This window comes from Erpetoichthys calabaricus, chromosome 15, assembly GCF_900747795.2.
Source record: "Erpetoichthys calabaricus chromosome 15, fErpCal1.3, whole genome shotgun sequence".
Taxonomy (NCBI): domain Eukaryota; kingdom Metazoa; phylum Chordata; class Cladistia; order Polypteriformes; family Polypteridae; genus Erpetoichthys; species Erpetoichthys calabaricus.
The window spans coordinates 80,985,074-81,012,015 of NC_041408.2; the positions used below are offsets into that span (position 1 = coordinate 80,985,074).

The 26,942-nt window shown below is 42.8% G+C and overlaps 2 protein-coding genes across 2 annotated transcripts in view; one reads left to right on the forward strand and one right to left on the reverse strand.

Annotated features, from left to right (window-relative positions):
• The window catches only part of degs1 (delta(4)-desaturase, sphingolipid 1), a 48,721-nt gene extending 31,753 nt beyond the window's left edge, over positions 1–16,968 (forward strand). The window contains exons 2-3 of the mRNA XM_028820832.2: positions 11,368–12,110; positions 15,678–16,968. Of these exons, the coding sequence (XP_028676665.2) occupies positions 11,368–12,110; positions 15,678–15,824 (890 nt within the window). The 3' untranslated portion in view covers positions 15,825–16,968. The remainder of the gene's footprint in view (positions 1–11,367; positions 12,111–15,677) is intronic.
• Positions 16,969–24,773: 7,805 nt separating this feature from the next.
• The window catches only part of nvl (nuclear VCP like), a 50,925-nt gene continuing 48,756 nt past the window's right edge, over positions 24,774–26,942 (reverse strand). Inside the window, exon 23 of the mRNA XM_028820830.2 lies at positions 24,774–25,316. Within this exon, the coding sequence (XP_028676663.1) occupies positions 25,272–25,316 (45 nt within the window). The 3' untranslated portion in view covers positions 24,774–25,271. The remainder of the gene's footprint in view (positions 25,317–26,942) is intronic.

Sequence of the window (26,942 nt, forward strand, 5' to 3'; positions counted from 1 at the left end):
GATGACTACAATTGTGTAATAATAAGCTGCTTACAAATGTTTTGTTACTAAAGAAACCCAATCAACAATTTTAAAATTGTGTTTTTATATGTAATCTATTTTTTGTCTCCTGAGCTCTTTAGAAATTGTATGAGTTAATAATTCCTTCCCAACGCTGTACTCGGTCAATCTTTACTTCTGTAGAGTCCTTCACGGAGAGCACTAATACGATGTGCTGTAAAAAACAAGTAAGAATAGAGTACAAAGTCACGAGATTAAGGATGGGATCATTCACTGAATAAAAAGTACAAGGAAACTAAATTGTGAAGAAGTGCAGACGTTGGCATGAGCTGATAATATGCCATAAATTCTGTTCAATATCTTAAATCAGCTGACGTACACTTGATACAGAAGATAAATGGGAGGTTAAAGGTTCAGGTGCTACAACCAATTAAAATGCAAAGACGTAATGGAGAAATTGTAATAGTTTCCAGGAAACCAGTTTCTAACAATGTCCTGCTAATTTAATTCAACATACAAATTGCACGTTTAGAACATGAATGCACAGATGCTTCCAGGATGATGGAGCTGGATAAAGTGTGTCCAGGGTCTGCCCATCTGTCTTCTCCCATAGCATCTAATGTCCTGTATTGCTGAGCTCCTCGCCCTCTTGTGGAGATTGTCCAGTGCAGGAACCTTAGATTGCTTGTACCCTCATTCTTTTCAGTCACTACTCAAAACGCTGTGACTGGAAGTGAAGACAGGACTGTAGACCGACTGGTAAATTCATAGCTTTACCTCCACTGACCCATATAACACGTTCTGTAAAGCTGTGAAATTGACTCCATGTCACGTGACTCTGCTGCCCATTCTTTTTCTAGGAGCGGGCCATGACTTTTTTGCACTCTGCTGTGAGCTGTTCCAGTGTGTACTGGAGACCAGTCCATTGAGGCCACAAGAACGACAACATCTGTAAACAAACTGGGATGCAACTTTTAGAATCTTTAACTGGACATCCTGCACACCTTGCCTGCTGTATGAAACCCTGTCCATAGAAATCCTGTACATGAGTGAAGGCGATATGCTTGGTGGAGTCAGACGACCACATTGAACTTGACGGAGTATTCTTGTCGCTCAGCAATTGCGAGGACTGGATGCTCTTGCTGCACCTTCCACAAGATGCAGCTTAGTATATGGTCAAATCCACAAATCACATGTAGAACTTGTTTTTTTTTTCCTTTTTGGAACACACCTTTCTGGCTACACAAAATGTGATTCTCTGGTGTGGAGTCAACCGGTTTGGGCTGTTCTCCCTTGAACATAAGAATGGTTGTCCATAGGACAAGTTTTCATCATTAGTGCACCATATTATTTTGTTATTGGTGGATACAACACTGTATGGCCAAAAGCATGTGGACATGTCCCCTAAATTGACTTCAGGTGTTTCAGTTGCATCCACTAACCGGTGCATAGAATCCGCACACAGCCATGCAGTCTCCATTGACAAACATTGGCAGCAGAATGGGTCGTACTGAAGAGCTCGGTGACTTTAACTATTGCACTGTCATAGGATCCCACTTTTGCTACATGTCAATATTTGAAAATTCTGCTGTATCAGATCTGCGACTGTCAACTGTGTTATTATTGTGAAATTGAAGTGTCGAAGAGCAGCCACAGCTGAACCACAAAGTTGTTGATCATGCAGACTCGCGTAGCAAGGGTAGCACATAGTGTGTCTGTTTTATCCTCTGTGGCATCACTCGCACCAGAGTTACAGTCTGCATCGTGAAGCAACATCAGTACAAGAACTGTGCATCGGGAGCTTCATGACATTGGCTTCCATGGCTGAGCAGCTGCACACAAGCCCACAGATCACTCTGTGCAATGCCAAGCATCAGCGTAAGTGGTGTAAACCCACCATTCTTGGACTACTTAGCAGTGGAAATGATCTGTGGAGTGCTGATCACACCTCGCTATCTGGCAGTCTGATTGATCGATGGCCAGGTGAATGCTACCTTCTGACAATGCATAGTGAAAGAGGGATAATGGCAGGGTTTGGGCTAAGCCCCTTGGTTCCAGTGAAGGGTACTGTCAATGTCATTGCATACCAAGACATTTTAGACAATTGTGAGCTTCCAACTTTGTGGCAACAGTTTAAAGAAGCATGACTGTGCCCCTGTGTACAAAGGTAGGTCCATAAAGACTTGGAGGAGCTTGAGTGGCTTTCATAGAGCCTTTGGGATGAATTGGAACACAGTGATTGTGAGCCAGGTGGCCTTGTCCAATATCAGTACCTGACCTTTGGAATGAATGGGCATAAATGTCCAGACACTCCAAAATCTTGTGGGGGGGAAAAAAGGATGGAGACTGTCACAGGGCAGGCATCTCCATGCTTATGAATGAGGCATGGAGGTTGTTTAATGCTGGATGCAATTTTTAAACGTCCTCCGTCTCCCTAGTAAGTGGTGAAGTGTAACAGTTGTATTTTCTATTCGTCAAATGTTAAAATATGATTCAAAGGAACAAAATGAGAATATGAAAAACAGAATAACTGAAATGTGTGCAGCTCTCACCACTGCGGCCTAGCGGGTCCACAGCCCTGATTTTAGAGTGTGGTCCCTCCGTGTCACTGATGCATAGTGGCCTTGTCTGCAGAGTTCTGCTAGCTTGAACATTCTAAAGACGTGTTTGTGTCAAGTAAAGGAGCTGGAATGGCTGGTGTGCTTTTATTAGGTCTTCTGCAAAGATTGGACAATAATGTAAAATGAACAATATTTATGGGAGGGGGTATAGTATTTATTTATTGAGGTAACTAGCTGTACTGTCTAAGACTGGTTGAAATCCTAACTGGCTGTTTAGCGTTAATGTTTGCAGTGCACTGTCTTTTGAAATGTTTTTGCAATGCATGTAGTAATAATATACATTGCATTTTTTCATTCCAATAGATGGGCCTTCACAAACACTGAGGAGGTCCTTGCTGCAGCATGTGGAATGGGGTGTGCCTAAAACGTGGGCAGGTTAAACATTTAACTTGAGCCACATTTAGCCAAGCACCATTCCATAAGCTGCAGCGAGGGTTACTTGCAAACAGTAGCGCTGCTTTTATGAATCTCATACCAAATGGCATATATAACACACACACACACACACAGTCACTTGTCTATTTATTAAGGTAGATAAGCTGATTTCTGTATGTCAGGAAGTTACTCTCAGTTGGATGTAATCAGCATTAACATTTGCAGTGCACCCTCTATTTGCATGTACTGTATGTTGTAATGTATGTAGTAAAAGAATAGATACACTGAATTTATCATTCCAACAGATGGTGTGTCACAGATATTGAGGCATTCCTCACTGCAGCATGTGGGGCATACCTAAAATATGGGCAGGGTTAAACATTTAACTCCACTTGTAATTCATGGACGCCACCTGTATTCGGCCTTGCTGTGCTCCATGCAAGATGACGCCTGCATGCAAATGAGGAAAAATTACACTGTTCTGTAACTCGGTTTACTTGACAGTTGATATTAGGAATGTGGGAAGGTTATCTAATTCAAATAATATTAACCATTATGTGACCGGGCGCATCGCTCTTAAAGTTGCCTGTCAACTATAACTACCAGTGTGCGAAATGATGTGTGACACCAATGGATAATGAGCGGGGTTAAACATGTAACTCGACTCGTGTTTAGCCAAGCTCCATTCTGCAAGCTGCAGCGAGGGTTACAAACATTAGCACTGTTTTTATGAATCCCATACCCAATGGCATATAACGGAGAACTAGCAGTTAAATTAGACAGGCACACAGATACATAGACACACACAGACACTTCCTCTTATTAAGGTGGATGGACCCCTTCATGTCTAAAAGTCTGTCCCCTTGTAGAATGCAGTATGAATTTCTGTAAATAGGACGAGCTGCAGAGGTGGTTTTAATCCATGTAATTTTAGTTAAGATGCAGAAGGAAGCTGTAACCACCCACAGGTCAGACACTCATGTGGCCACAATTAACTGTGCTTTTTGGGGCTCCCCTAATATAATTAAAAAGAAGTGATACTGAGCCTTGCTACGTTGCTCTGTAATAAGAAAACCATCTTTTTATATATAGTGTGTACGCCTGACGAGCCCAAATGAGCTCGAAACAAGTGTCATATACTCTTTGCATTATTTGACAGTAAACTATGCAACGTTCCATGATCTGCTTCTCGCAACTGAAGAGGACACCGTGGCGGATGTTTGCCAACTTGCAGACCAACCACAGACGTTACCTGATAGGTAACCACTCATACAATTCAGGTCGGGACTCAGACTAAGAATGCAATGAATATATATACACACAGTTAGGTCCGTAAATATTTGGACAGACAACTTTTTTCTAATTTTGGTTAGATAGATAGAGACATTATTAATCCTCTGTACATTACCACAGTGAATTTTAAATGAAACAACTCAGATGCAGTTAAGTGCAATCTGTATTTACTTTCATGCAGTCTTCTCTTTATGGTAGACTTAGATATTGATACGCCTACCCCCTGGTATTTTATATATATATATTTTTTTTATATATTCTTTTTTATTTATATGTTCTTAGTCTGGGTGGTCATAATCAGGAATGTCCTTTAATTGATAAAACCCTACGAGACTCTGATTTGAGTAGAATCACAAATGGTTAATTAAATGTGTTTTTCTTTTCCTCCCCTCTTAATGCTGCAGCTGAAGTTTGTCTTGACCTTTCCCACATCCTCCCTTGCTCCCAGCTAAACGTTCAATACGCTGGTGGGCGGTGATGAGTTGTTGTAACCATGGGGGAGCTGGGGGAGCCACACCTTTTAAATTAGGTAGGGCTATTAGGATACAGCAGATTTAGAAAATACTCCGACCCCTTCACTTTCTGCACACTGTTGTAGATTTCATTTTAAATGGATAAATTTGCCATTTTTGCCCATCAGTTTAAGCTCTGTAGCCCATAAGGACAGAGTGAGAACATGTCTTAGGAAAGGTTTTTAAACAAAATGTGTGCAGAAAGGAGAGGAGCCTTTATACTCTCTGAATCTGCTGTGCTTCTCTATATATACCATGGTGCAGAGGGGGGGACACACAAACACATGTGGCCTTATTGTCCAAGACAACGTTCAGTTACACACGTACTGCGTATAAATAGAGGCGCCTTTGGGCCTAAGGTATTGATTTCCACTCTTCGGAGAGCATGTAGTCCCTGTGACGTATGGACTTGCTTCATTCAAGAGACTCCGCTGAAATGTGAGGAGTTCTAAGAGGAAGCCCCGGCTGGCTGATGCAGTTGAAAATATCCCAAATAATGGAAAGCGTCCTTCAAAATCCTTTACTCTTTGTCTGAGGTTTTTTCTAATGCTAACAACCGCCCTGGCCCGTGTTCTAAAGGTGCTCTCTTTGTGACCTCAAACTGGATAATCTGACTAAAAGATGGATGGATGGATGTGTAACTAAAACTAGTTCCTTGGGGTCCAGGATTTTATGAATGTCACTTTGTGTTCTCCACTAGAGTACACCATCACAAGGCAAATGTGGAGAAACTGAACAATAAATGGTGAATATGAGACCCTTCAATTACATGTTACAGTGAGAGGCTGACCTGTACATAAAAAAAAAAAAAAAAGAACGAGAGAAGTCCGCAGTCGAGTTGACAGGCCGTATGGGAGTCCAGTGACCGGGCTTCACTAACAGGTCTATGTGAAGACGTACATCAAAGTGCACAAGTGTGTGACGAGACTAGCAAAACAGGTCTGTGGGACTGTGAGAAGGCTGGCATCGGAGGATCTCGGTTGTCATGCAAGTAACAACATGTAATCGGGGCTGTTGAAATGAACAGTTTCATCATCGGGCGCTCTTGGAGAAATTCTAGCATCTCTGGAGGTCTTTTCTGGCTGCTGCTGCTGCTATCTGGCAGTTCAATGCTTCCTTGTGACATCCCAAACTCCATACTCCTTCAATCTGTCTATCTTTTGACTGATTTGTACTATTTATCAGTGTGAGTCTTTATCTTTGGTTTTTATGATTCTGCTGCTATGTGTATCTAAATTCCCCCTTTGGATTAATAAAGTCGATCTGATCTAATAATGCAAGCGATGGTGAGCTCTGCATGTTTGTCCTGTGGCACAGCTGTCTGGCAGCCAGCATTTTTAACTTGTTGCTGTCAGTCAGTGCTTTCAGGAGGAGAGGAGAATTAAAAAATAATACATTTGAGAGATGGTGATGACATAAGAGTTTCTACATCAGAAGAGGAGACGCAGTGTTACAGTATGGTACTGTGCTAAAAAGCGGCCTTAGTGAGTGTGATTTATTTATTTTGTTTTGTTTTTTTTTTCCCCAAAAATCAAATTTTGCTATGTGCTGATGGCAGGACTTGTGAAACACAGCACCCCAGGTCACTCTGCAGGGGTTGCTGGTGTCCTTCACTACTCTTTTCCTGACAGACCTGCCATGTGCTCGTGCAGCCATTCTAGACTTGTCAGCCACGTCTCGTTCTTTCTCTGCCGGCAATGCCGTTTCCTGTCGGGTTGCAGCATTGCAGCTGCACCACTCCTTTCCATGAGAAGGACCAGAAGCCCAGTTACATGGCTGAGGTAGCCTGCACGACCAATTCATCGGACACTTAACACGTATCATAGCACAAGCTCTCGATTGTGGCCAAGATATAAAGCTTCAAGGCCCAGTGGTTTGAAGTTTTTGTGTGACAGGGAGATACACTTAGTAATTTAGGTGAAGGTTTATGTTCGCAGGAGCAGAGGCTTACTGAAAAGGAATCCAGCTCTTTGAGCTGAGCTGCAGATCCTCCAAGCAGCAGTCCCGAGGCCGTTTTACTCTCTGCTTATTGTGATCTTTTTCATGTTGATTTGCACATACATGTGAAACATTCACTGTACTCGCATTGTACGCTTGACAGTGTTGACCCTATGAACTTTTTGATTGTATTCAGCAATAAGAAGTGACATTTGAGCAGAAAATGTCTGTTATGCAACAGGAAACTCTACTTGACATATTTAGAGGCAGAATTACAATTACAGAATAGCAGGATTGGACTAAAACAGCCATTCATGGATATCCGGCTTGTGAAAAACCAAATCTGGCTGCGCAGGAACAAACTTCAGCCTTTCTGCATGTGCATTCTTGGAATTGCTATGCTGCTGGATTTTGGGATGCCCCCTTTGTGACGAGCTTTTAGAGGATGCTGCAACAGCAGACCCTGACTCTATAAAGATGAGAGAACCATCTTATTAATCTGCTGTGCAATTCACATATTAATGACTTTTCTTTTTCTTTCTTTCTTTCTCTTTCTTTCTTTCTTTCTTTCTTTCTTTCTTAGAGCAGGGGGAAGCATTAGGTTGCATGGCAGGAATAACCCCTGGGCAGGGTGCCAGTCCATTGCAGGGTGAACACATACACATGTACCAGTGCTACTAGTAGTTAAAACTGCATCTCCCAGCAGTCCTTGCAGGGGCTGTTGGGGTCAAAGGTGGTCAGAGGGGTTTAAAAGGAGGGCAGGTGTCCGAAAGAAAGAAAAATTGTTTTTTGGTGTTGTATTTTGTTTCGTTTACCTGTCGGACTGCCTTCTGTCAATTAAGCCATATGTAGTCGCTGTGTCCTGGATTGTATTCGTTGTTGGGGTCTGTGTGCTGAGGACTGATTGTGGGTTCACGGCTTTCCCACAAGTATAGGTGCGCTCCTGAACCATCCATCCGTCATCACCCTTACAGTGTCTACTGGTAGAACTGTTTTTTCATTCCCTTACAACGTACAGATCTCTGGACTTACTCTCGTCATCTCTCATTACATCTGGTATGGTATTCCATGGACTTTGCTGTGTGGAGTTGTGTTTTTGTGTTTAATGTAATATCGCCGTAGGGGTACAGGGGTGGTATTATTGTTTTCATTTATATTATTTAATTTCATTATATTCTTAAGTGTTGTTAGTTCCCAGTGTGCTTTATTTTGTCTGTTTGTGAGCGTGTGCAGGCAGGCCAAGGCTGGGAGCATCCCTGGGATCCTCTGTAAAAAATAAATAAATCACCGTCATTTTGACAGTGTGAATCTTACCTGACCGCTACACACACACATGCCTGGCCAATTTCACACTGCCAATGCACCTAACCTGCCGGGCACTGGACTTTAGGATGAAGCTGGAGCACCCTGAGGAAACCCACATAAACACAGGGAGAACATACAGACCCCATGTGGGAGAAACCTGTGACGTGAGGCAGCGACGCTACCACTCGGCGGCTCCCCCTTTAGCCTCACCCTCCCCAAAATATCTCAAATTTGCAGCTTTCACTACTCCATGTTGCTCTGAGCTATGTGTAGGAATTTGCTGCATTTCCAGCTTGCCGGCCTTGGTAGATGGTGAATCGTGTTCATTAACTTCATCTGGTCGAGCAGAGTGGGTGTGAACAGGGTAGGAGATTAGTAGCCTTTTGCTGCGTTCAAAGTGAAGTGCCGGTGAAGTCTTGGTGCAGTTATAAAGTTTCTGCCATGTGTTCTGTAGATCAGAACCCCTCTGCTGTTTGTAGACTCATAAGAATATTCCATAAAGTTCAATGTCCTTTTGCTCAAAAAGAGATATTCAGTGGGGCTCTTTCTGGTGCATGTGTCATGTTGTCAGATAAAATACAAATACAAACTTTTATGTGCACTCATTATGTGGTTAGCAATTTATAAAGACACAAATTTGTTTAAACAGACACTAAAACAAAGTATGGTAGCATGAAAGTGCTTAACATAAACAAAGCCCAGAAATCTCTGTCCATTAATGAATTCATTGTTGAACTTGGACCAGTGTACAATGGAGGAGAAGAAAATGAAACCTCAAGTCGGCAACATCCTTTGAGAAGATAAACCACTGAGGGTCCACAGCCAGGTACAGTATAACGCTGCTCCTGCCAACTAACCCACTCACTCACTCCTGAGCTTCCTACAGAACATCCAGTGAAGTGTGCACCTTACTGATAGCTCGCTGTAATTCACTTTAAAAACTGAACATTTTAATTTTCTGCTGAGGAGTTCTTGCTCTACCATCAGGGCCTTCTGGGTGTCCCAAGATGTTAAGAAGGAAAGATTGGGTCGTGAGCAAAAAAACGTTTTAAGAAACACTGGTTTAACGAGACGAACATCGTATAGGAACAAACGGGCGTATTTAAGAGACGAAGTCTGTGCCTTCCTCTTTATGCTGATTAGCTTGGTTATGTGTTAAGGAGCTGAGAACTAAATGGCCGTGTCAGAGGTGAACTAGTTAAAAAAAAAAAAAAATGCCACTGACACCATTTTCTGGTGAAACAGATCCACTTTATCCATCCATTATAAAGCATGATATGTTATATTTGAATTTGAACGTCTCTTCTGTGTTTGAAAATACTCCTGTCGGTCAAGGTGTGCCAGAGACTAAAGTTGTAGGCCGACTGACTTCTGCTGTCGTCACTGGCGTGCTGTTTTACTGCGTGTCAGAATTTGTAGAAGCTTCCATAGGCGCTTCTTTTTTTTTTTGATTTGTATGTCCCAAGTACAGCTGAATTGTAATCATTAAACAAGTTGTTGTTTTTGAATGATTCTTTGATAAAGACGGTTCACCCGTTGGGGGAGAGAGAGGGTGGAAAAGCAAATCTGTCCATTTGTTAATTGTTGTGGAGGACAGGAAAACCAAATCTCCTAAGTCAGCAGCATTCCTGAAGAAAATAAACCCCCAGGGGGGTCCACAGACAATGATGCACGAGACCAAAGCCCTATTCCTGTGCTACTGACCGATTCTGGGAATTCTTGGGTACACCTCTCCGAGTGTGTATTATAGAATATGATACAAGTTTAAAATATTCAAATATACAAGTTTAAGAAACAATTGCATATGTGATGGCTAAGCTATAAGCACATTGGCTTAAATGTCACTGTAGGAGCCAATTTTAGAAAGTTAAAGTTTTGAGTTAAACTCATATTAATGTTTGCTTTATTTGAATAGAATATAATTTCTTCTATAGTCATAGACAATGGTATGGTCTTTTTCCCCCTATAAGTTAGTAAGAGATGGAATCTTCTTGCTATAACTGAGAAACTGTGATATTAGGTTTTGTTGTTGTTTAGATCGGTCCCAGTAAAGAGGGACTTGATAAACCCATTTTAAGTTAGAAATGGGATAAGCATACAGTTTTCTGACCGCTTTGAAATGGTTCAGAAATTATAAGTGATTAGTTACGATTTAAGATGTAACAAGACTGAGCTTAGAACGAATTTTTTTTTTTTTATTATTATAATTTTTCCTTTTTTGCTATTTTAATTTTCTTTTTTGTGTGAACTGTTTTACTTTAAAACTTAACTAAACTTTTAAAAACGAAGATATTTTGTTTGTGGAATCATTTCTGCGCGTCAGGCCTTTGTTGAATCCCATTTTTTGAGTTGAGCTGCTGATCTTTGAAAGCTTTGGGGAAAAACGCAGCTACAGTCACAAACCAGTAAGCCTGCCGTGTGTGTCTTTGGTATCTCCCCGTTTCTGGAGCCAAGGACAAAAAAAGGACTTGTATGTTTATTTTTCTTTGACTGCTGATATTTGAGTTACTTGTGTTTTATGCAAACAGGATCAGATCTGCAGTGTGATTGGGAAAGAAAAGTTCCCTTTCAGAGCGGCCTTGCCGTGAGTGTGGCAGTGGTGCACTGTGACCTCTATGCTGGTCAGGGTGACCTCGGATTGCCATGCCGTGCCCGGGGCTCGCCTTCCTACTGATTGTGCCGTTGGCTGTTCTCCAGCCTAGCGTGTGGAGCGAATCCCATGGCTCGTTCTGCCCTGCTATTATTTTAATAAAGGGATGACTTCATGTGGTGTGCCCCTTAGAATGCCGTGAATGTGTTTTTCTTTTGTGGCACTATTTATTCTGCCTTTAACATTTTTTTGCATGTGAAGTGTTTGCATCTTTCTGCTAAACTGTCATAAAGCAGTGGAATAGAACCCTGCTGGCAGTATTATTTACACTAAAATGTAGCGCTGCTGCCTCGCAGCTGGGAGACCTGGGGACCTGGGTTCGCTTGCCGGGTCCTCCCTGCGTGGAGTTTGCATGTTCTCCCCGTGTCTGCGTGGGTTTCCTCCGGGCGCTCCGGTTTCCTCCCACAGTCCAAAGACATGCAGGTTAGGTGGATTGGCGATTCTAAATTGGCCCTAGTGTGTGCTTGGTGTGTGGGTGTGTTTGTGTGTGTCCTGTGGTGGGTTGGCACCCTGCCCGGGATTGGTTCCTGCCTTGTGCCCTGTGTTGGCTGGGATTGGCTCCAGCAGACCCCGTGACCCTGTGTTCGGATTCAGCGGGTTGGAAAATGGATGGATGGATGGATGATTAAACGGGCTAAAGAGAATTGTTTTATTTCTTGTTTTCTTTTCACAGCAAAATACCCAGAGATCAAGTCACTGATGGTTCCCGACACACGACTCAAGTGGATTGTCTGCATGATGGTGGTGGTGCAGTTTTTGGCCTTTTACCTTGTGAAGGACCTGGAATGGAAGTGGCTCTTGTTCTGGACTTACGTTTTTGGCAGCTGCATCAACCACTCCATGACTCTGGCCATTCACGAAATCTCTCATAACACGGCATTTGGCAACAATAAGGCGTTGTGGAACCGCTGGTTTGCCATTTTTGCCAACCTCCCCATTGGTCTGCCGTATTCGGCTTCTTTCAAGCGGTACCACCTGGATCACCACCGCTACCTCGGCGGGGATGGCATCGATGTGGACATACCCACGGACTTTGAAGGCTGGTTTTTCTGCACACGAATGCGCAAATTCTTTTGGATTGTTTTACAGCCGCTCTTCTATGCCATCCGCCCGCTGTACATCAACCCAAAGCCCATCAGTCAGTTGGAGGTGATTAACCTGGTGGTTCAGTTCTCGTTTAACATTGCCCTCTACTACCTATGGGGAATCAAGCCTGTTGTGTACATGCTGGCAGGGTCCATGCTTGGCATGGGGATGCATCCAATCTCGGGCCACTTCATTGCAGAGCACTACATGTTTCTGAAAGGTCATGAGACCTACTCTTACTATGGATCCCTCAATCTGCTCACCTTCAATGTTGGATACCACAACGAACACCACGACTTTCCCAGTATTCCTGGACGAAGGCTGCCAGAGGTAGGTGACGGATTGTCCACTCCCGAGAGGGAGAGTCTGAATGCTGTGTTGTCTTGCTGAGATTGCCGGTGTAGACCCTGCTCTGTTGTCACGTTCTGAGCTTCCAGCAGGCCCTTCACAGGGTCCACAAGTGTAGGATTATGAACATGGCACCTGCAAGAATGTTGTGAAGTTGAGCGTGTTGGCTACGGGGCGGTGTGTGACTGGAAGTCGTCTTTACGCACGAGATATTTGGCTTCATTTCCTAGCGATAAAGCCCTTTTATCTTTGATGATTTGAATACATTTGAATTTGCCCTGCTTCTGCTTTGTGTCTGACTGAAAACAAAAATGAAAGTGGAGTGTAATGTTGAGACTATGTAAAGTCTAAGATTTTATATTTTGGGATGTGGATTTGGTTCATAATAACCAGAATAACTAGTTTTGTAGTGATTCATGGGGAAGTCGCAAAGCAATTCCTTCAGCACACTTTTAAGGGCCAACCGCAGAGCATTTAAAAAGAGAAGCGCTCTGACCTGGGTATGTGGGCACAACACGAGTGGTGAAATGTAATCTGCTTTTAATGGCGGCAGCATAATTAGAGTATTTACTGAACATTAAAACCCAAAATGCACCTGCAGGATATTTTTATTGCACTGCATATGCAAAGTGTACAGCATCGCAAGTCCTCTTTGGATTCCCTCCACCTTGTTGTAGATTAGATGACTCGTGACTGGGTTATTGAACGATCAGAGCTCCATTGCCATGTACGGTTGTGCTTGAAAGTTTGTGAACCCTTTAGAATTTTCTATATTTCTGCATAAATATGACCTAAAATATCAGATTTCTACTCAAGTCCTAAAATTAGAGAACCCAGTTAAGCAAATGAGACAGATATTCTACTTGGTTGTTTATTTACCGAGGAAAATGATTGAATATTACATATCTGTGAGTGGCAAAAGTATGTGAACCTCTAGGATTATCAGTTAGTTTGAAGGTGAAATTCGAGTCCGGTGTTTTCAATCAATGGGATGACAATCAGGTGTGAGTGGACACCCTGTGTTATTTAAAGAACAGGGATCTATCAAAGTCTGCTCTTCACAACACGTTTGTGGAAGTGTATCATGGCACAAACAAAGGAGATTTCTGAGGACTTCAGCAAAAGAGAGTTGTTGATGCTTATCAGGCTGGAAAAGGTTACAAAACCATCTCTAAAGAGTTTGGACTCCACCAATCAACAGTCAGACAGATTGTGTACAAATGGAGGAAATCAAGACCATTGTTACCCTCCCCAGGAGTGTTCGACCAACAAAGATCACTCCAAGAGCAAGGCGTGTAATAGTCGGCGAGGTCACAAAGGACCCCAGGGTAACTTCTGAGCAACTGAAGGCCTCTCTGACATTGGCTAATGTTCATGTTCATGAGTCCACCATCAGGAGAACACTCAACAACAATGGTGTGCATGGCAGGGTTGCAAGGAGAAAGCCACTGCTCTCCAAAAAAAACATTGCTGCTCGTCTGCAGTTTGCTAAAGATCACGTGGACAAACCAGAAGGCTATTGGAAGAAGGTTTTGTGGACAAATGAGACCAAAATAGAACTTTTTGGTTTAAATGAAAAGCGTTATGTTTGGAGAAGGGAAAACACTGCATCCCAGCATAAGAACCTTATCCCATCTGTGAAACATGGTGGTAGTATCATGGTTTGGGCCTGTTTTGCTGCATCTGGGCCAGGATGCCTTGCCTTCATTGATGGAACAATGAATTCTGAATTATATCAGAGAATTCTAAAGGAAAATGTCAGGACATCTGTCCATGAACTGAATCTCAAGAGAAGGTGGGTCATGCAGCAAGACAACGACCCTAAGCACACAAGTTGTTCTACCAAAGAATGGTTAAAGAAGAATAAAGTTAATGTTTTGGAATGGCCAAGTCAAAGTCCGGACCTTAATCCAATCGAAATGTTGTGGAAGGACCTGAAGCGAGCAGTTAATGTGAGGAAACACACCAACATCCCAGAGTTGAAGCTGTTCTGTACGGAGGAATGAGCTCAGATTCCTCCAAGCTGGTGTGCAGGACTGATCAACAGTTACTGGAAACGTTTAGTTGCAGTTATTGCTGCAAAGAGGGGTCACACCAGATACTGAAAGCAAAGGTTCACATACTTTTGCCACTCACAAATATGTGATATTCGATCATTTTCCTTAATTAATAAATGACCAAGTATAATATTTTGTCTCATTTAACTGGTTTCTCTTTATCTACTTTAGGATGCGAGTGAAAATCTGTTGATGTTTTAGGTCATATTTATGCAGAAATATAGAAAATTCTAAAGAGTTCACAAACTTTCAAGCACAGCTGTAAATTAAACTGATTCCTCCTGGGTAAACATAATGAGTTCTTGGGCAGCTCTTTGTTTTCTGATTTATAAAACTACAGCGTGGAAAATTCTGGAGGATCATTTTGGACAAATTAAATAAATTGGTATATGCCTACTGTTAAATGTGGCAGTAAATCGATAACAAAATGACATGCAAGCATAAATGTGTCAATATTTCCTATTTCGTGATTATTTATTTCACTTTCACTCGTCAAAATTTGAGAGGGTGGGTTCTAGAAGGGGGGGGGGGCTATGCTTTGATTGTAAATCCCCAGTTACATGCAGATGATGTGCTTACTTACATGAGCCTCAGGATTCTGAAGGCGAGCAGAGCGCATGGCTCCTGTTGTGACTGTGCGCCTGTGGCGAGTCCTAGCAGGAGTGTTGATCAGTGAAACTTGCTGTGCTCGCCGTTGTTCATCAAATCATTTACTGATTAGCATTAAAAGTTTTTTTTTCTCTATGTGTGAAACATTGACTTGTGACATCGACTGTAATGTCACTTATTGAGTTAAACTGTGATGATGTCACCTGAGCGCTGTGATTTGTTTTTTTGTTTACATATCTATGATCTGTTGCATAGAAATCTACAAATAAGTGAGTATGTGTGTATGTATATATGGGCATATGTGTAATTTAACTAAAGGGTCAGGGTTCACAAAGTACAACTGTGCAATATTATAACAGCAGGTAGAAGTAGAATTGATTTCATTGGTCCCTTTTGGTTATTTCATTTCATTGGAGGGCGTTTTCATGTCCAGTCCACCAGTAAAATTTCACCCTATGATGTAAATAAATAACATGCCAGTTTAACCGTGGGAGGGCTACATAAGGATTATTATGTTGTGTGCAGTGACACTGAAATAAGTAACAAAAACATTTTGTGACAGCTACTGTATTTATACCCACATTTCATTTATTTATTGAAATGGTAGTGGAACTGGAACAGAAATGCATAGTGCAACTTTCCAGGTGAAGCGTATGGTGACGGGTGTGAGGGCCGCTTGCAGATCCAAAGGGAGACGAGTGCCTGCAGAAGCCTTTCACTTGTTATTTAAATCGCACAAACGTTAAAGCCAGCATGTCCCGTTTGTGTCTTACAAGTGATTCCATGCAGAAATGACTTGGATTGGCCTTCTCATTTCTATTTTGGTTTATCATCGCTTGTGCGGAGCTCAGTTCATTTTATCTTTTATCTCCCTGTTTTGCAGGTCAAGAAAATTGCCTCCGAGTACTACGAGCACCTTCCTCAGTATACCTCCTGGGTGAAAGTACTGTACGATTTCATAATGGACGACACCCTTAGCCCTTACTCTCGTATAAAAAGAAAACTCAAGGGGGAAGTGAAACAAGAATAAACTGAAGGCAAAGAGCTGAACTTGTGGAGATGTCCAACTGCTTTGGCAAGACGCCATGTGTGTGTGTGTGTTCATGTTCCATTACCTGGGAGTTGCATTCTTATTCTCACATAAAGAATCAGTGAAAAGTCGCGCTGCAGCCTCTGCCCCGTCCTCTCCCTGCCACTCGTGATTTATGTGGGCTTTTGTTCTGTAACATACGCGCTTAGGGTTCTTTTTTTGTTTATCATGGAGTTTTAGTTGAAATCATGTTGTGTAAATGTTGATGGATGAATGGATGGCTTCCAGTAAAAGGTCTTCAAAACAAAGAATATGCCCAGAAAAGAAAAACGCTACAAAGAATGAGAGGGGTTGTCTGTTGTATTTATTTTTTGTTATGTGAATTCAGGATTGATGCTGCCACGAACCCCTCCTAACAACTCTGGGATTTGGTTTCAAGGGCCCTGCATGTCTTTTTTTTTTTTTTTTTTTGACCCCCCCTTCATTTAAAGCACCGGACTCTCCTGAGAGGGAGAGACGAGGGGCTGCGTCACCACCTTCTTGAGGTTTAGAGTGGAGCTGCACAGCCAGACGCGGCTGACTAGACGTCTGCTACTTCAACGCTAAATCACGAGATGTAAACTCGTGCCTTTCCAAAGGGTTGGGGCCACGTTGAGATTCATAGAAAATGCAAACCCTTAGACGGCACCCTCTCTGCTGGAAATCTGAACAGACGCCTTTTATCACGAGCGCCTGACAGTTGGCCTGCTTTGTGTGTCAGTAAGTCTGTAAGCTTCCTGTTTGATGTTTTTTTGTTTTAATATTTCAACACACACCCAGCGTTCTTAACATTCCCCTTTCTAAGCACAGCTGCTTTATGCCGAAGCTTCACCTTTGAGTTTGTGTGTGTGTGTGGATTGACGCGTTCTCTTTTATGTGCACTTTGTAAAATGACGGACTAAAATTCTTTTTACCTTCATCAGTATTAAAAAGTGCAAGAGCGAATGTTATGGTTCATTGTCCAGACGCGTCACTCTTTTTGTTGCCAGTTCCGCCACTTGCACAGGTGGACACTGACGGTCCAGAGTTTGTTTAAACTCGACGTCTGATTCCAACAGTGATTTGCTAGTTATTTCCATAATAAATTATATTAACTATACTAAGATTTGATGTGTATCTGCCTTTTTTTTTTTGGGTGGGGAGCCAGCGCTTGGTTTATGTGACCCGAGTGGGGAAAATGAATTTTTCACTTTTTGTCTCCAGTCCTCCCGTATCTTGACTCTGTCATGATTTGAACTTGAAGGCTTTGTCACATTACACGGCTTCTAGAGGGTCATTTTCAGTTGTACAACTTTGTCCTAATCCAGGGGTGGGCAAAGTCATTCCTGGAGGGCCGCAGTGGCTGCGGGTTTTTGTTCCAACCCAGTTGCTTAATTAGAAAACAATCCTTGCCAATAATTACATTTCATGGCTTGTTGGTGCTTTAACTCTGCAATGTCAGGTCATTCTCATGTCCTAGATTTTTTATCCATTCTAAGGATATCATCCAAATACTTTGAAGTGTAAAATGGAGGAGTAATTCTCAGTCCTTCACTTTTTTCTCTTCTCTTTCCTTCCAAGTATTTAATTAAACCAAATAGTGCACGATAAATACACACAGGTGTAAAGGGTAACAAGCAAAATGGAGAACTGCTGGTTTCTTTTGTCATTTGCATGTTATTGCTAATAAGGAGTAATTAAAAACTGAAAATGCAGCTGTTTAAGACTTAAATAAGCAATAAGGGTTCAGAATCTTAATGAGGGAGATAACTAAAATGAAGCAGAAGTGTTACTTGAGCAATAAGTGCTTCTTATTAAGCAATTGGGTTGGAACAAAAACCTGCAGCCACTGCGGCCCTCCAGGAATGACTTTGCCCACCCCTGTCCTAATCAGTCGCGGCACAACACTGTGACCACCAATCGTATAGTCTCAATGTCCCCGGCGACTCGCCCTGTCAAAATCAAACTGGGAGTATTGGCGGCTGGCAACCAGTGAGGGTACTGCCAAGTGACCGGTGCCCTTGAGACAGCCGTGAGGAATAAGCAACACGGGGGCTTCATGTACAGTTAGGGCCAGGGGCCTACTTGACACTACGCTACAGCTACTACTACACAAGCAGTGCACTGACTCTGAGAGTGTGTGTGTGTGTGTACTTTATGTAAATCAGGGGGACTCCAGCAGGTGGCAGTGTGAGATGCTCTTGCAAAGGTGCAAAAAAAAAAGATGGCATCAGCAACACAGAAGATAGATAGATAGATACTTTATTAATCCCGATGGGGATGGTACTGTATGTGAGACCTTCAAACCAGGGGTCGCCAAGTCCAGTCCTGGAGGACCACCGTGGCTGCAGGTTTTCATTCTGACCCTTTTACTAACGAGTGCCCCGTTTGTGCTGCTAATTAACTTTTTCCCTTTTGTTTTGATTGTTTGTTTTTAAAGATTTGCTCCCCTGAGTTGTTTCATTTCTTTTCTTAAATGGCACCCAAACAGAAATGAAATGTGAAGTGAGGGACACAACAGAAGGCCAACTAAGTCAGGGCCTCAAACTCCAACCAGTGGCTTAATGAGGTGCCAAGTCTTGTTGTTAATTAAACTCGTTCTTTTTTAATTCCGTGGCTTTTTGCTGCTCTCGTGGTGCATTAGCAGACATTTCTGTTGTAATTGTGGATTTTCTCTTTTCTGTTAATGTTTTGTGGACCTGAGCAGACCCAACATTCCTGAGACCTTCCATCTTTCTTTATTTTCAGATGTTGTACCTTGGACACCAGTTGTTTTGGCTCATTTTGCATCTCATTATTGTTTTGCTGCTAATTAAGGAAAAAGAAACAATTAAGGGGTCTGAGTCTTCAAGCAAATCAATTACAATTAGTTCCGAAAAAGTTAATGAGCAGCAAAAACTGATCACGCATTAAGAAAAGGGTTAGAATGAAAACCTGCAGCCACGGTGGTCCTCCAGGACCAGAGCTTGGCCACCCCTGCTTTAAACGTATCGCGTCATTACAATGGAGAATATGCAGTGTTTGTATTGCCTATGCTAGAAATGGATGAAGGAACACACCATGAAGACATTTGCATGTCAGCATTTCAGTTTGATGATTTGCTTCACCACATCAAACATCGAGGCGCACTGTTGGGGCTGCAATGCTGCTTGTGTTAAAATCCTGCAAGGGCCGAATCCCCACTTCTTTTCTCTGACATTTTCCGCTCTTCACAGACGTTTCTCTTGAATTCTCTTCCATTTTGTCTCACACGTTTCCATGTCCATTTTTAAAGAGCTGGCAATTAGATGCCAGTTGTTCTGACAGGCATGTCTGTCACCGTGGAGATGTTGATAGTAAACAACAATGCTGATGTCACAGACCAAAACCTGAACATGTATGCCACCCAAATGTTTGCCGGTTCACCAACTCCCACACGTGTCACGTTAATACTTGATGTGCTCAGAGGACCCGTCAAAAGTGCAGGGAACATGTGGCAGCCATGATGCATGTGCTCAGGTATTCTAAGCATCAGTGGCGATAACTGAATTTCCGCGAAGTAGGGACACCATATTTATTTAATTATTTAACGTGTATTTGGACGTTTTAAAACCCTCCCTGTATTGTTTACAACCCACCCTTTACTCTATTAATAACAGGGACACCTGCTAAGCAATATGAAATCGGTAGATAAGTTTACACTTACTGTATAGCAAAGTACACGTAGCAGCTTGTAGGCGGCCATGACGTCGTCGACCTTGTTGCAAAGATTCCTAAAGCAGATTCCATCCAGACTACTGCCTTATCACGTCCACTTGCAACTCATTTTGCACCCTGGTTAAAGGACACTGCGGCTGTAGATCTTATATGCTTTTCCTCCTTTTTAAATAAAAAGAATCGATGTCCTGCAGCGGTGTAGCTGTTCCCTTCCTTCAACATATCCAAAACTTTTACCTTTTCTGCAATCATTTGCATCTTCTGTTGGCGCTTGGACACGGCCCCTGAAGTAGTAGCAGGAGCACATTAATGCTGAATGAGTGAGATGAGACTTCCTGGTTAATGCAGCACTCCGTCGCTGAGCCAATCAGCAGCACACAGGAACTTAACTGCGTGCTCTGATTGGGTAGCTTCTCAGCCATCCGCCAATAGCATCTCTTGTATGAAATCAACTGGGCAAACCAACTGAGGAAGCAAGTAAAACGACCCATTGTCCGCAGAAACCTGCGAAGCAGCGAAAAATCCGCCTTATATATTTAGATATGCTTACATATAAAATCCGCGAAGTCGTGAATCCACGAAAAGTGAACCGCGAAGTAGCGAGGAATTACTGTACTTTGGAAATGTGAAATGGTGTCTGGCCGATTCTAGTTGTGTAAATGGAGATCAGTAACTGTAGTTTAGGGAAGCAGCATAATGTGACATTGGCTCTAGCAGACACTTGATTGAAAGATGGAGTTAGAGAGTCTATTTGAGACCACTTAACCTCACTGGTCACCTGCCAGTCCCATCTCGAAAAGGCAAACCACAGTGTAATCAAGGGGACTGTTAGCGGTGCTGACTGGGCCTGCCGTTCACAGTTAAGTCCTGCCTTGCATCTCAGGATTTCAAAGATGGAAGGATTGTCAATTTCTTTACACGGTTTATTAAAACCATAATACTGGCAGGGCCTCTCTAAAATAAAACCCATCATGACGGTCTTCAAAGGCATTTGCCAATTTGAGAATAAACACAAAATAAGGGCTGAAAGGATCAGTGGCATGGTGGGCCACTTTTGAGCAGAAAGCCACGTGCCTGACTGGAGTTTCCCAGAAGTCAGTGCTGTGGTGTGCCATCTGGCTTTCGGTCAACTTGCACCTCTAGGAGAACCATTAAGGATTGTCTCAAATTGTTGAAAAGTGTTTTACTGAGAATGCATCCCATCAGCCTTCTTGTGTGTGTCTTCAGGCTGAATGGTGTGATACTGAAATACATAACTCCCTGGCACAGATCCCATTCCTGACAAATAAATAAAAGCATTCATTTTTACATGAACAAACACGTCCATAAGATTTAAGCATTATTTAAAAGAAAGTCAGTCCCCCTGTTAAACAGTTGAAAACGATGATCATGAAAATAGGCGTGTGGTGTTTTTTAATTATTATTTATGATGTGGAGTGCAACATTTCAGATACAGCTGGTTACGTTCCTTTTGGTTTTCCAGGTGAAGTGACTCGCTGAGGTCTCACTGCGTTGGCACCAGGATTTGAACCCCTTTGGCAATTCCTAAGCAGTTTGACTGTTTTAGCCTCCATACTGCGGATGGTGCACCTCAGATTCATTGGGAAGCAGGAACATCAGCTGCTGAAGGTGACGAGGGGCAGTAAAAGCCTGCGCCTGCTGTTTAGAGAGGGGTGGTGCCCGCTACCCCCCCTCCAAGCATTAACTCATTAAATATTGATGAGCTTTTTATTTCTGGCTGTGTTAACAGGAACAGGTGTAACATCTAAATAATGCGCACCCCAACTTTCAACACAAGCTTCCTTCTCGTCTGTTTAAACAAAGAGCCCAAATTCAGGTGCCCCCTGATAAAAGTGGGAAGCTGGTAACTCGACCTTTGAAATTCTGTTAAGGTATCACGATGGCCTGGGCCTTGGGAAGTGCAACTGTAGCTGATAAAAAGTCCTCGGCCTAATAGCTAAGTACTGTACGGTGACAGCTGTGACTGGGCGATTTAGACATTTTTGTGATTAGTGGTGAACATATTCACAGTGGTAATTTTTCATTTTTAAAAAGGACAGATTTTAAACATTTAACTTTTAAAGAAAATGTAATCTTCATCCCACTTTACAAAACTGAATCACTCGGCCGCAAACCTCTTTCTCTGTTGATTTAGACCTACTACAAACACTTTTCATACTCTTGTTGGGCACCACCATTTATTTCAGGTATCTGCAGACCAAATTCCCCTAATTGAATTTTTTCTCCTCCCTGACTGGGGGGATCTGGGGGTCTACCCGGACCGTATCCACCACCACCCTACATTGGGCAATGGGCAGCATCAGTTAACAAGGACAACACCGATAGTGATGTGAAGGTAAGGCCCACACTCCTCAGCAGTGTGCCACCCTGCGCTGTTTGGCTGTTGTGCATTTATAAACACAAGTGCTGCTCTAATCCAGGGGTCCTCACTCACAGTCCTGGAGGGCCGCAGTGGCTGCAGGTTTTTCTTCTAACCCGGTTGCTTAATTAGAAAGCAATTCTTGCCAATAATTTAATTTCCTGGCTTGTTAGTGCTTTAATGTCCGCTCATTCTCATATCTTAGATTTTCTTCCCCTTTCTAAGGATCTCATCCAAATGATTTGAAGTCTAAAACAGACGAGTTATTCTCAGTCCTTCACTTTTTTCTCTTCACTTTCCTTCCAAATATTTAATTAAACCCAATAGTGCAGGATAAATACACAGAGGTGTAAATGGTAACCAGCTAAATGGAGAAATGTTGCTCTCTTCTGATTTGCATGTTATTGCTAATTAGGGGAAATTAAAAAACAAGAATACAGCTGTTTAGGAGTGCAATAAGTGAAGCAGAAGTGTTACTTGAGTAACAAGTGCTTCTTATTAAGCAATTGGGTTGGAGCAAAAACCTGCAGCCACTACGGCCCACCAGGACCGTGATTGAGGACTCCTGCTCTAATCGATCGACCGCCAATTCACTGCCTCACACCAGAGGACTCCGTGGCCGATTTCATAAAATGATTTTTTTTTTCTTAGCTTTATGCCAATTCAGTAAGTATTACGATACCTGAAGCAGTGCGTAGGTTGTTTTGTAGCCAGAACGTTCTGGAAACGGACAGCAGCCTGGCAGAGTTTATGAGAATGAAAGCGGAGTAACAAACTGAGAGAAAGGAATAGAAGGAGTTGTGCTGTGTGGGGAGAGGAACAAGAGATGAAGACACGGCCATGACAGTAGCAGAAATGAAAGGAACAGCTGCTTTAATCAGTTCAGACCAGGGGTCACCAACTCCGGTCCTGGTTTTCATTCGGACCCTTTTTCTTAATGAGTGCCCTGTTTGTGCTGCTAATTAGTACACAAGTACCAAAGTTAAATGGACAGCTAGTACCCTTTTCTATTATCGTGATGCAAATCAGATTTTCGTTTTTTAACATCAGGCACCCAACGGTGACATTAACATTAAGGACCTATAGACAACTATGCCCACTAACCCCCCACCGCCACCCCCCCAACTTTAAGGTTAGTATTTGTGGTTGGGCTAGGTCATACAACTTAAAACTCCAAAAATTAAGCAACCGGAGCGCCTCCCCCACGGAGCCCAACACTGGAATGGGTAGGACCTGCCATCGGTTTAGGGCACAAGTACCTTAACATCTTGTGAATTCACTTCAACTGAATTGCTTTTTTAAGATTTCTTCATTGTTCCTCTGAATTGCTTTCCTTAAATGGCACCCAAACAGAAATGAAATGTGAAGTGAGGGAGCCAACAGAAGACCAGCCGAGTCAGGACCTCAAACTCCAACCAGTTGCTTCATTAGGCGTCGAGTCTTGCCATTAATTCAACCCGTTCTTTAATTCCATGGCTTGTTGCTGCTCTCATTGTGCGTTAGCAGACATTTCTGAAATTGCTGAATTTTCTCTTTTCTGTTCCAATGTTTTGTGGAGCTGAGCAGATCAGCATTCCTCAGACCTTCAACTTTCTTTATTTTCAGATATTGTATGATGGACACCAGTTGTTTTGGCTCATTTTGCATCTCATTGTTTGGCTGCTAAGTAAGGAATAAAGAAATGATAAAGGGGGTCTGAGTCTTCAAGAGCAAGTCAAGTAAAATGAATGTAAAAGGATTTAATTAGCAGCAAAAACAGGTCACTCATTACGAAAACCTGCAGCCACGGTGGTCCTCCAGGACCGGAGCTGGCGACCCCGGTTTAGACCTTTTTATTTTACCCATAATTAAAACAGCCACCTCCTTGTCTGAGCGACATTTGTAATTAGAAAAGAAAAATAAATAATTTAGTAAACAATAAAAGTGAACTTGTAATGTGCTCAGCATGTCAGCCTTATGAACACGCTCTTAGGCTTGTAATTATGACATCTAAGTTTAGGTTATGTCATTATGGATACTAAATTAACACAAAATAGTTGAAAGGGTAAATGCTGAATTTTAAGGGGATCTTAGCTATCTTAGCATTTTTATGGCCATTGAACAATAAACAGAATGGCATTTTGTAATGCAGGCGGCCTGTAGTGTAACCAACCACCTTATTACAGACGCTAAGCCTTTCACACAGCTAGTCATGGAAGAGCTTAGTGTAAAAAATATTTAAAAGTACGTGGGGCGGGAGAGAGGGTCAGAATCTGGGATCATGAGAACATGAAATTAGTAATCAGTCGCTAGTCGCAACATATTTGTACGTTTAAGTGTTTAAAGCCTCTAAAGACGCACAACACAATTGGCTCCTTCTCAGGCAGGCATCAGACTTGAGGTTTTTGGATTTAGTAACCAATCAGTGCAAAAGAAGAAAGTTCTGTTAGCAGCAATTTGGAAGAAAGCATCTGGAATGAAAAGTGCAGCCCAGCAGCCCCTCGTGTGAACTCTCCCCCTGTTAGCACTTGGATGTAGACAAGCTGTTGATGAAAATTAAATCACCGTGATGTGTCTGAGGTTACTTGATGGTAACCCCCCCCCCCCCCAAAAAAAACACGACAGCAGCACCACTACTAGCAGAATGACAATGACAAAGCAGTACAAGGACAGCACGGCCATCTTCTTCACTTATGTCAGGTTTCCTGAAAATGGCAGGTCTGCAACACCAGAAGGTTATGAGTAACCTGCTTTTGGATATAAAATGCAAAAGTGTACTTTAAAATTTTTTTTTTTTTTGTTTTACTTACACAACACTGATGTTCACAAGTCACACACTACGAAAAGTTTTACACATTCCGTTAAAACAAAGATGACAGAACAGTATCAGCAGTTTCCCGCGGAGTATAAAGCTACAGTCTACTCATAGAAGAGCAGAGGGGTTTTTTGTTTTGCACTTTTGATGCCACTGATGGTTTTCACTGTAACTGAAGGTAACTTCCCTGTATCCCCCCCCCCCAGTGTACTTGATTCACTTTAGATTGTAGAAGAAGTTGAAAGGCAGAAAGTTTGTGCTGAAGTACAACCCCCCTAACCCCAAATCCACTAAATAGAATAAAAAGTGTCTCTGGATAGCATGGGCTCAGACTACACCAAACTCCGGTACCTCTACTGTCCCGCTGGAGCTCTTCTGAGGCCTTGTACTTCACACACAGACACACACCACCGTCCACCCACCTCATGATTCTTGGGATGGTAAAGCTGCCATTTCAGTGCGCTCGATGTAAACCGAAATCCCATGATCTGATGAACTGGAAATGGCTGAATTAGTCATGTGACAAACTGCAGTTTTACAGCTGAGCTCCCCCCCGAGCTCAGGGGCTCAGTGAAGCTTTGAGCACGTCGTACATCTGCTGCTCCTGTGTTGTGAAAACAAACCAAATAAAGAAAAAAAAAATCTCATTAGTCGATAGGAACACCTCAGCTATGAGTCACCTCTAGTGACATTACAAATGACCGACTTCCTCTTCAGATCACCGTGTCGTTTACCGCGGATGTTACTAAAGAGCATTCAGGCTGCCAGGATGTGCTGGCCATGTCATTAACCTGGGGTTGGCTCTGCAGCTGAGGAACTATGCTCTTCCTAAATAACCCAGTCCTCTTCTTTCCAGGCTTCCTTTTTAAAATCAACTCCCAGCCCCTGCGCCACCCCACCACCCTCATCTACTGAGGCACCAAATACCACAACTTCCTCCAATTGAAAAGGCCTCATCCTAGAAGAGTAACGGCTTTTAAAAGGCTCAGCACTTCCACTTGTATTCAAGTGTATCTGGTGTCGCAGACTGAGGCCCTTGTCGTCCTCTTGAACCCTCTGACTCGACTCCAGACACCAGGTAAAAGTCCAAATATTACTTTTATTTGAACAGTACAGTGCACAAAGCACCCTCCACTCCACAATACTCAAATCAATAAACAAACCACAATAATCAATCCTCCACACTCCCAGACACTTTGCCACCCTTCCTCCCAGCTCAGCTCAGTGTACTGGTTTCCCAGAGTCCTTTATATAGTCCCTGACCCGGAAGTGTTTCTCCCTTCTGTCCATGAGATCATGAACACTTCTGGGTCGGATAAAAAAGCTCCTTTCTTCAACCCGGAAGCACGTCGTTGCCTCTGGTCACGTGATCATGACGCACCTCCGGGTTATAGGGCAAGTAAGAGTCCGGCAGCCTCCCCACAGCGACTCCTGGTGGTCCCCATGGTATCCAGCAGGGCCTCATGGACTTTGTAGTTTATATGCACAGCCCTGCTGGAATTCGGGGAACGTCCACGCTGTTGGGAGAGCTCCACCTGGCAGCCTGGGGGTGAGGGCTGGAATATTTAGCCGGCCACACACCACACTGGACACCGCGAAACAGACTGACAGGCAGGGAGGAACTGGTGGGTTCAGTCCGGCCCACTGACAGCTTGACCACTTTTATCGCAAATTCAATTCAATTTAGGGGAGCTTGTTTCTGTAGAGCGCTACGATGAGCTCACTCACAGACGGAGTTACAAACTTAACAAGTTGCCAACTGTGTCCCCGTGTTCTTGTAAAACATGGGTTCAATCTTTTGCTGGCATAACATGAATGGGGGGGGGGGGAGCACAGAGTTACTGCAACACCAGAAACTGACTGTTAGACCGCCGGGCCCACCTCCCCTCCTTTATTAGCCTGCCTAAGTTGTTCCCACTTGTCTCTTTCCATCTTTGTCAGTTTGCTTGCATGTTGGTATCAGTTTCTCTCTGTCATCTGATTTGTTTGGTTTCAACTGTACTTATTTATGGCCTCAATTATCAATTTTTAATAAAATGTGCTTGTAATAAGCCTCATACAGTGGTGTGAAAAACTATTTGCCCCCTTCCTGATTTCTTATTCTTTTGCATGTTTGTCACACAAAATGTTTCTGATCATCAAAAACATTTAACCATTAGTCAAATATAACACAAGTAAACACAAAATGCAGTTTTTAAATGATGGTGTTTATTATTTAGGGAGAAAAAAA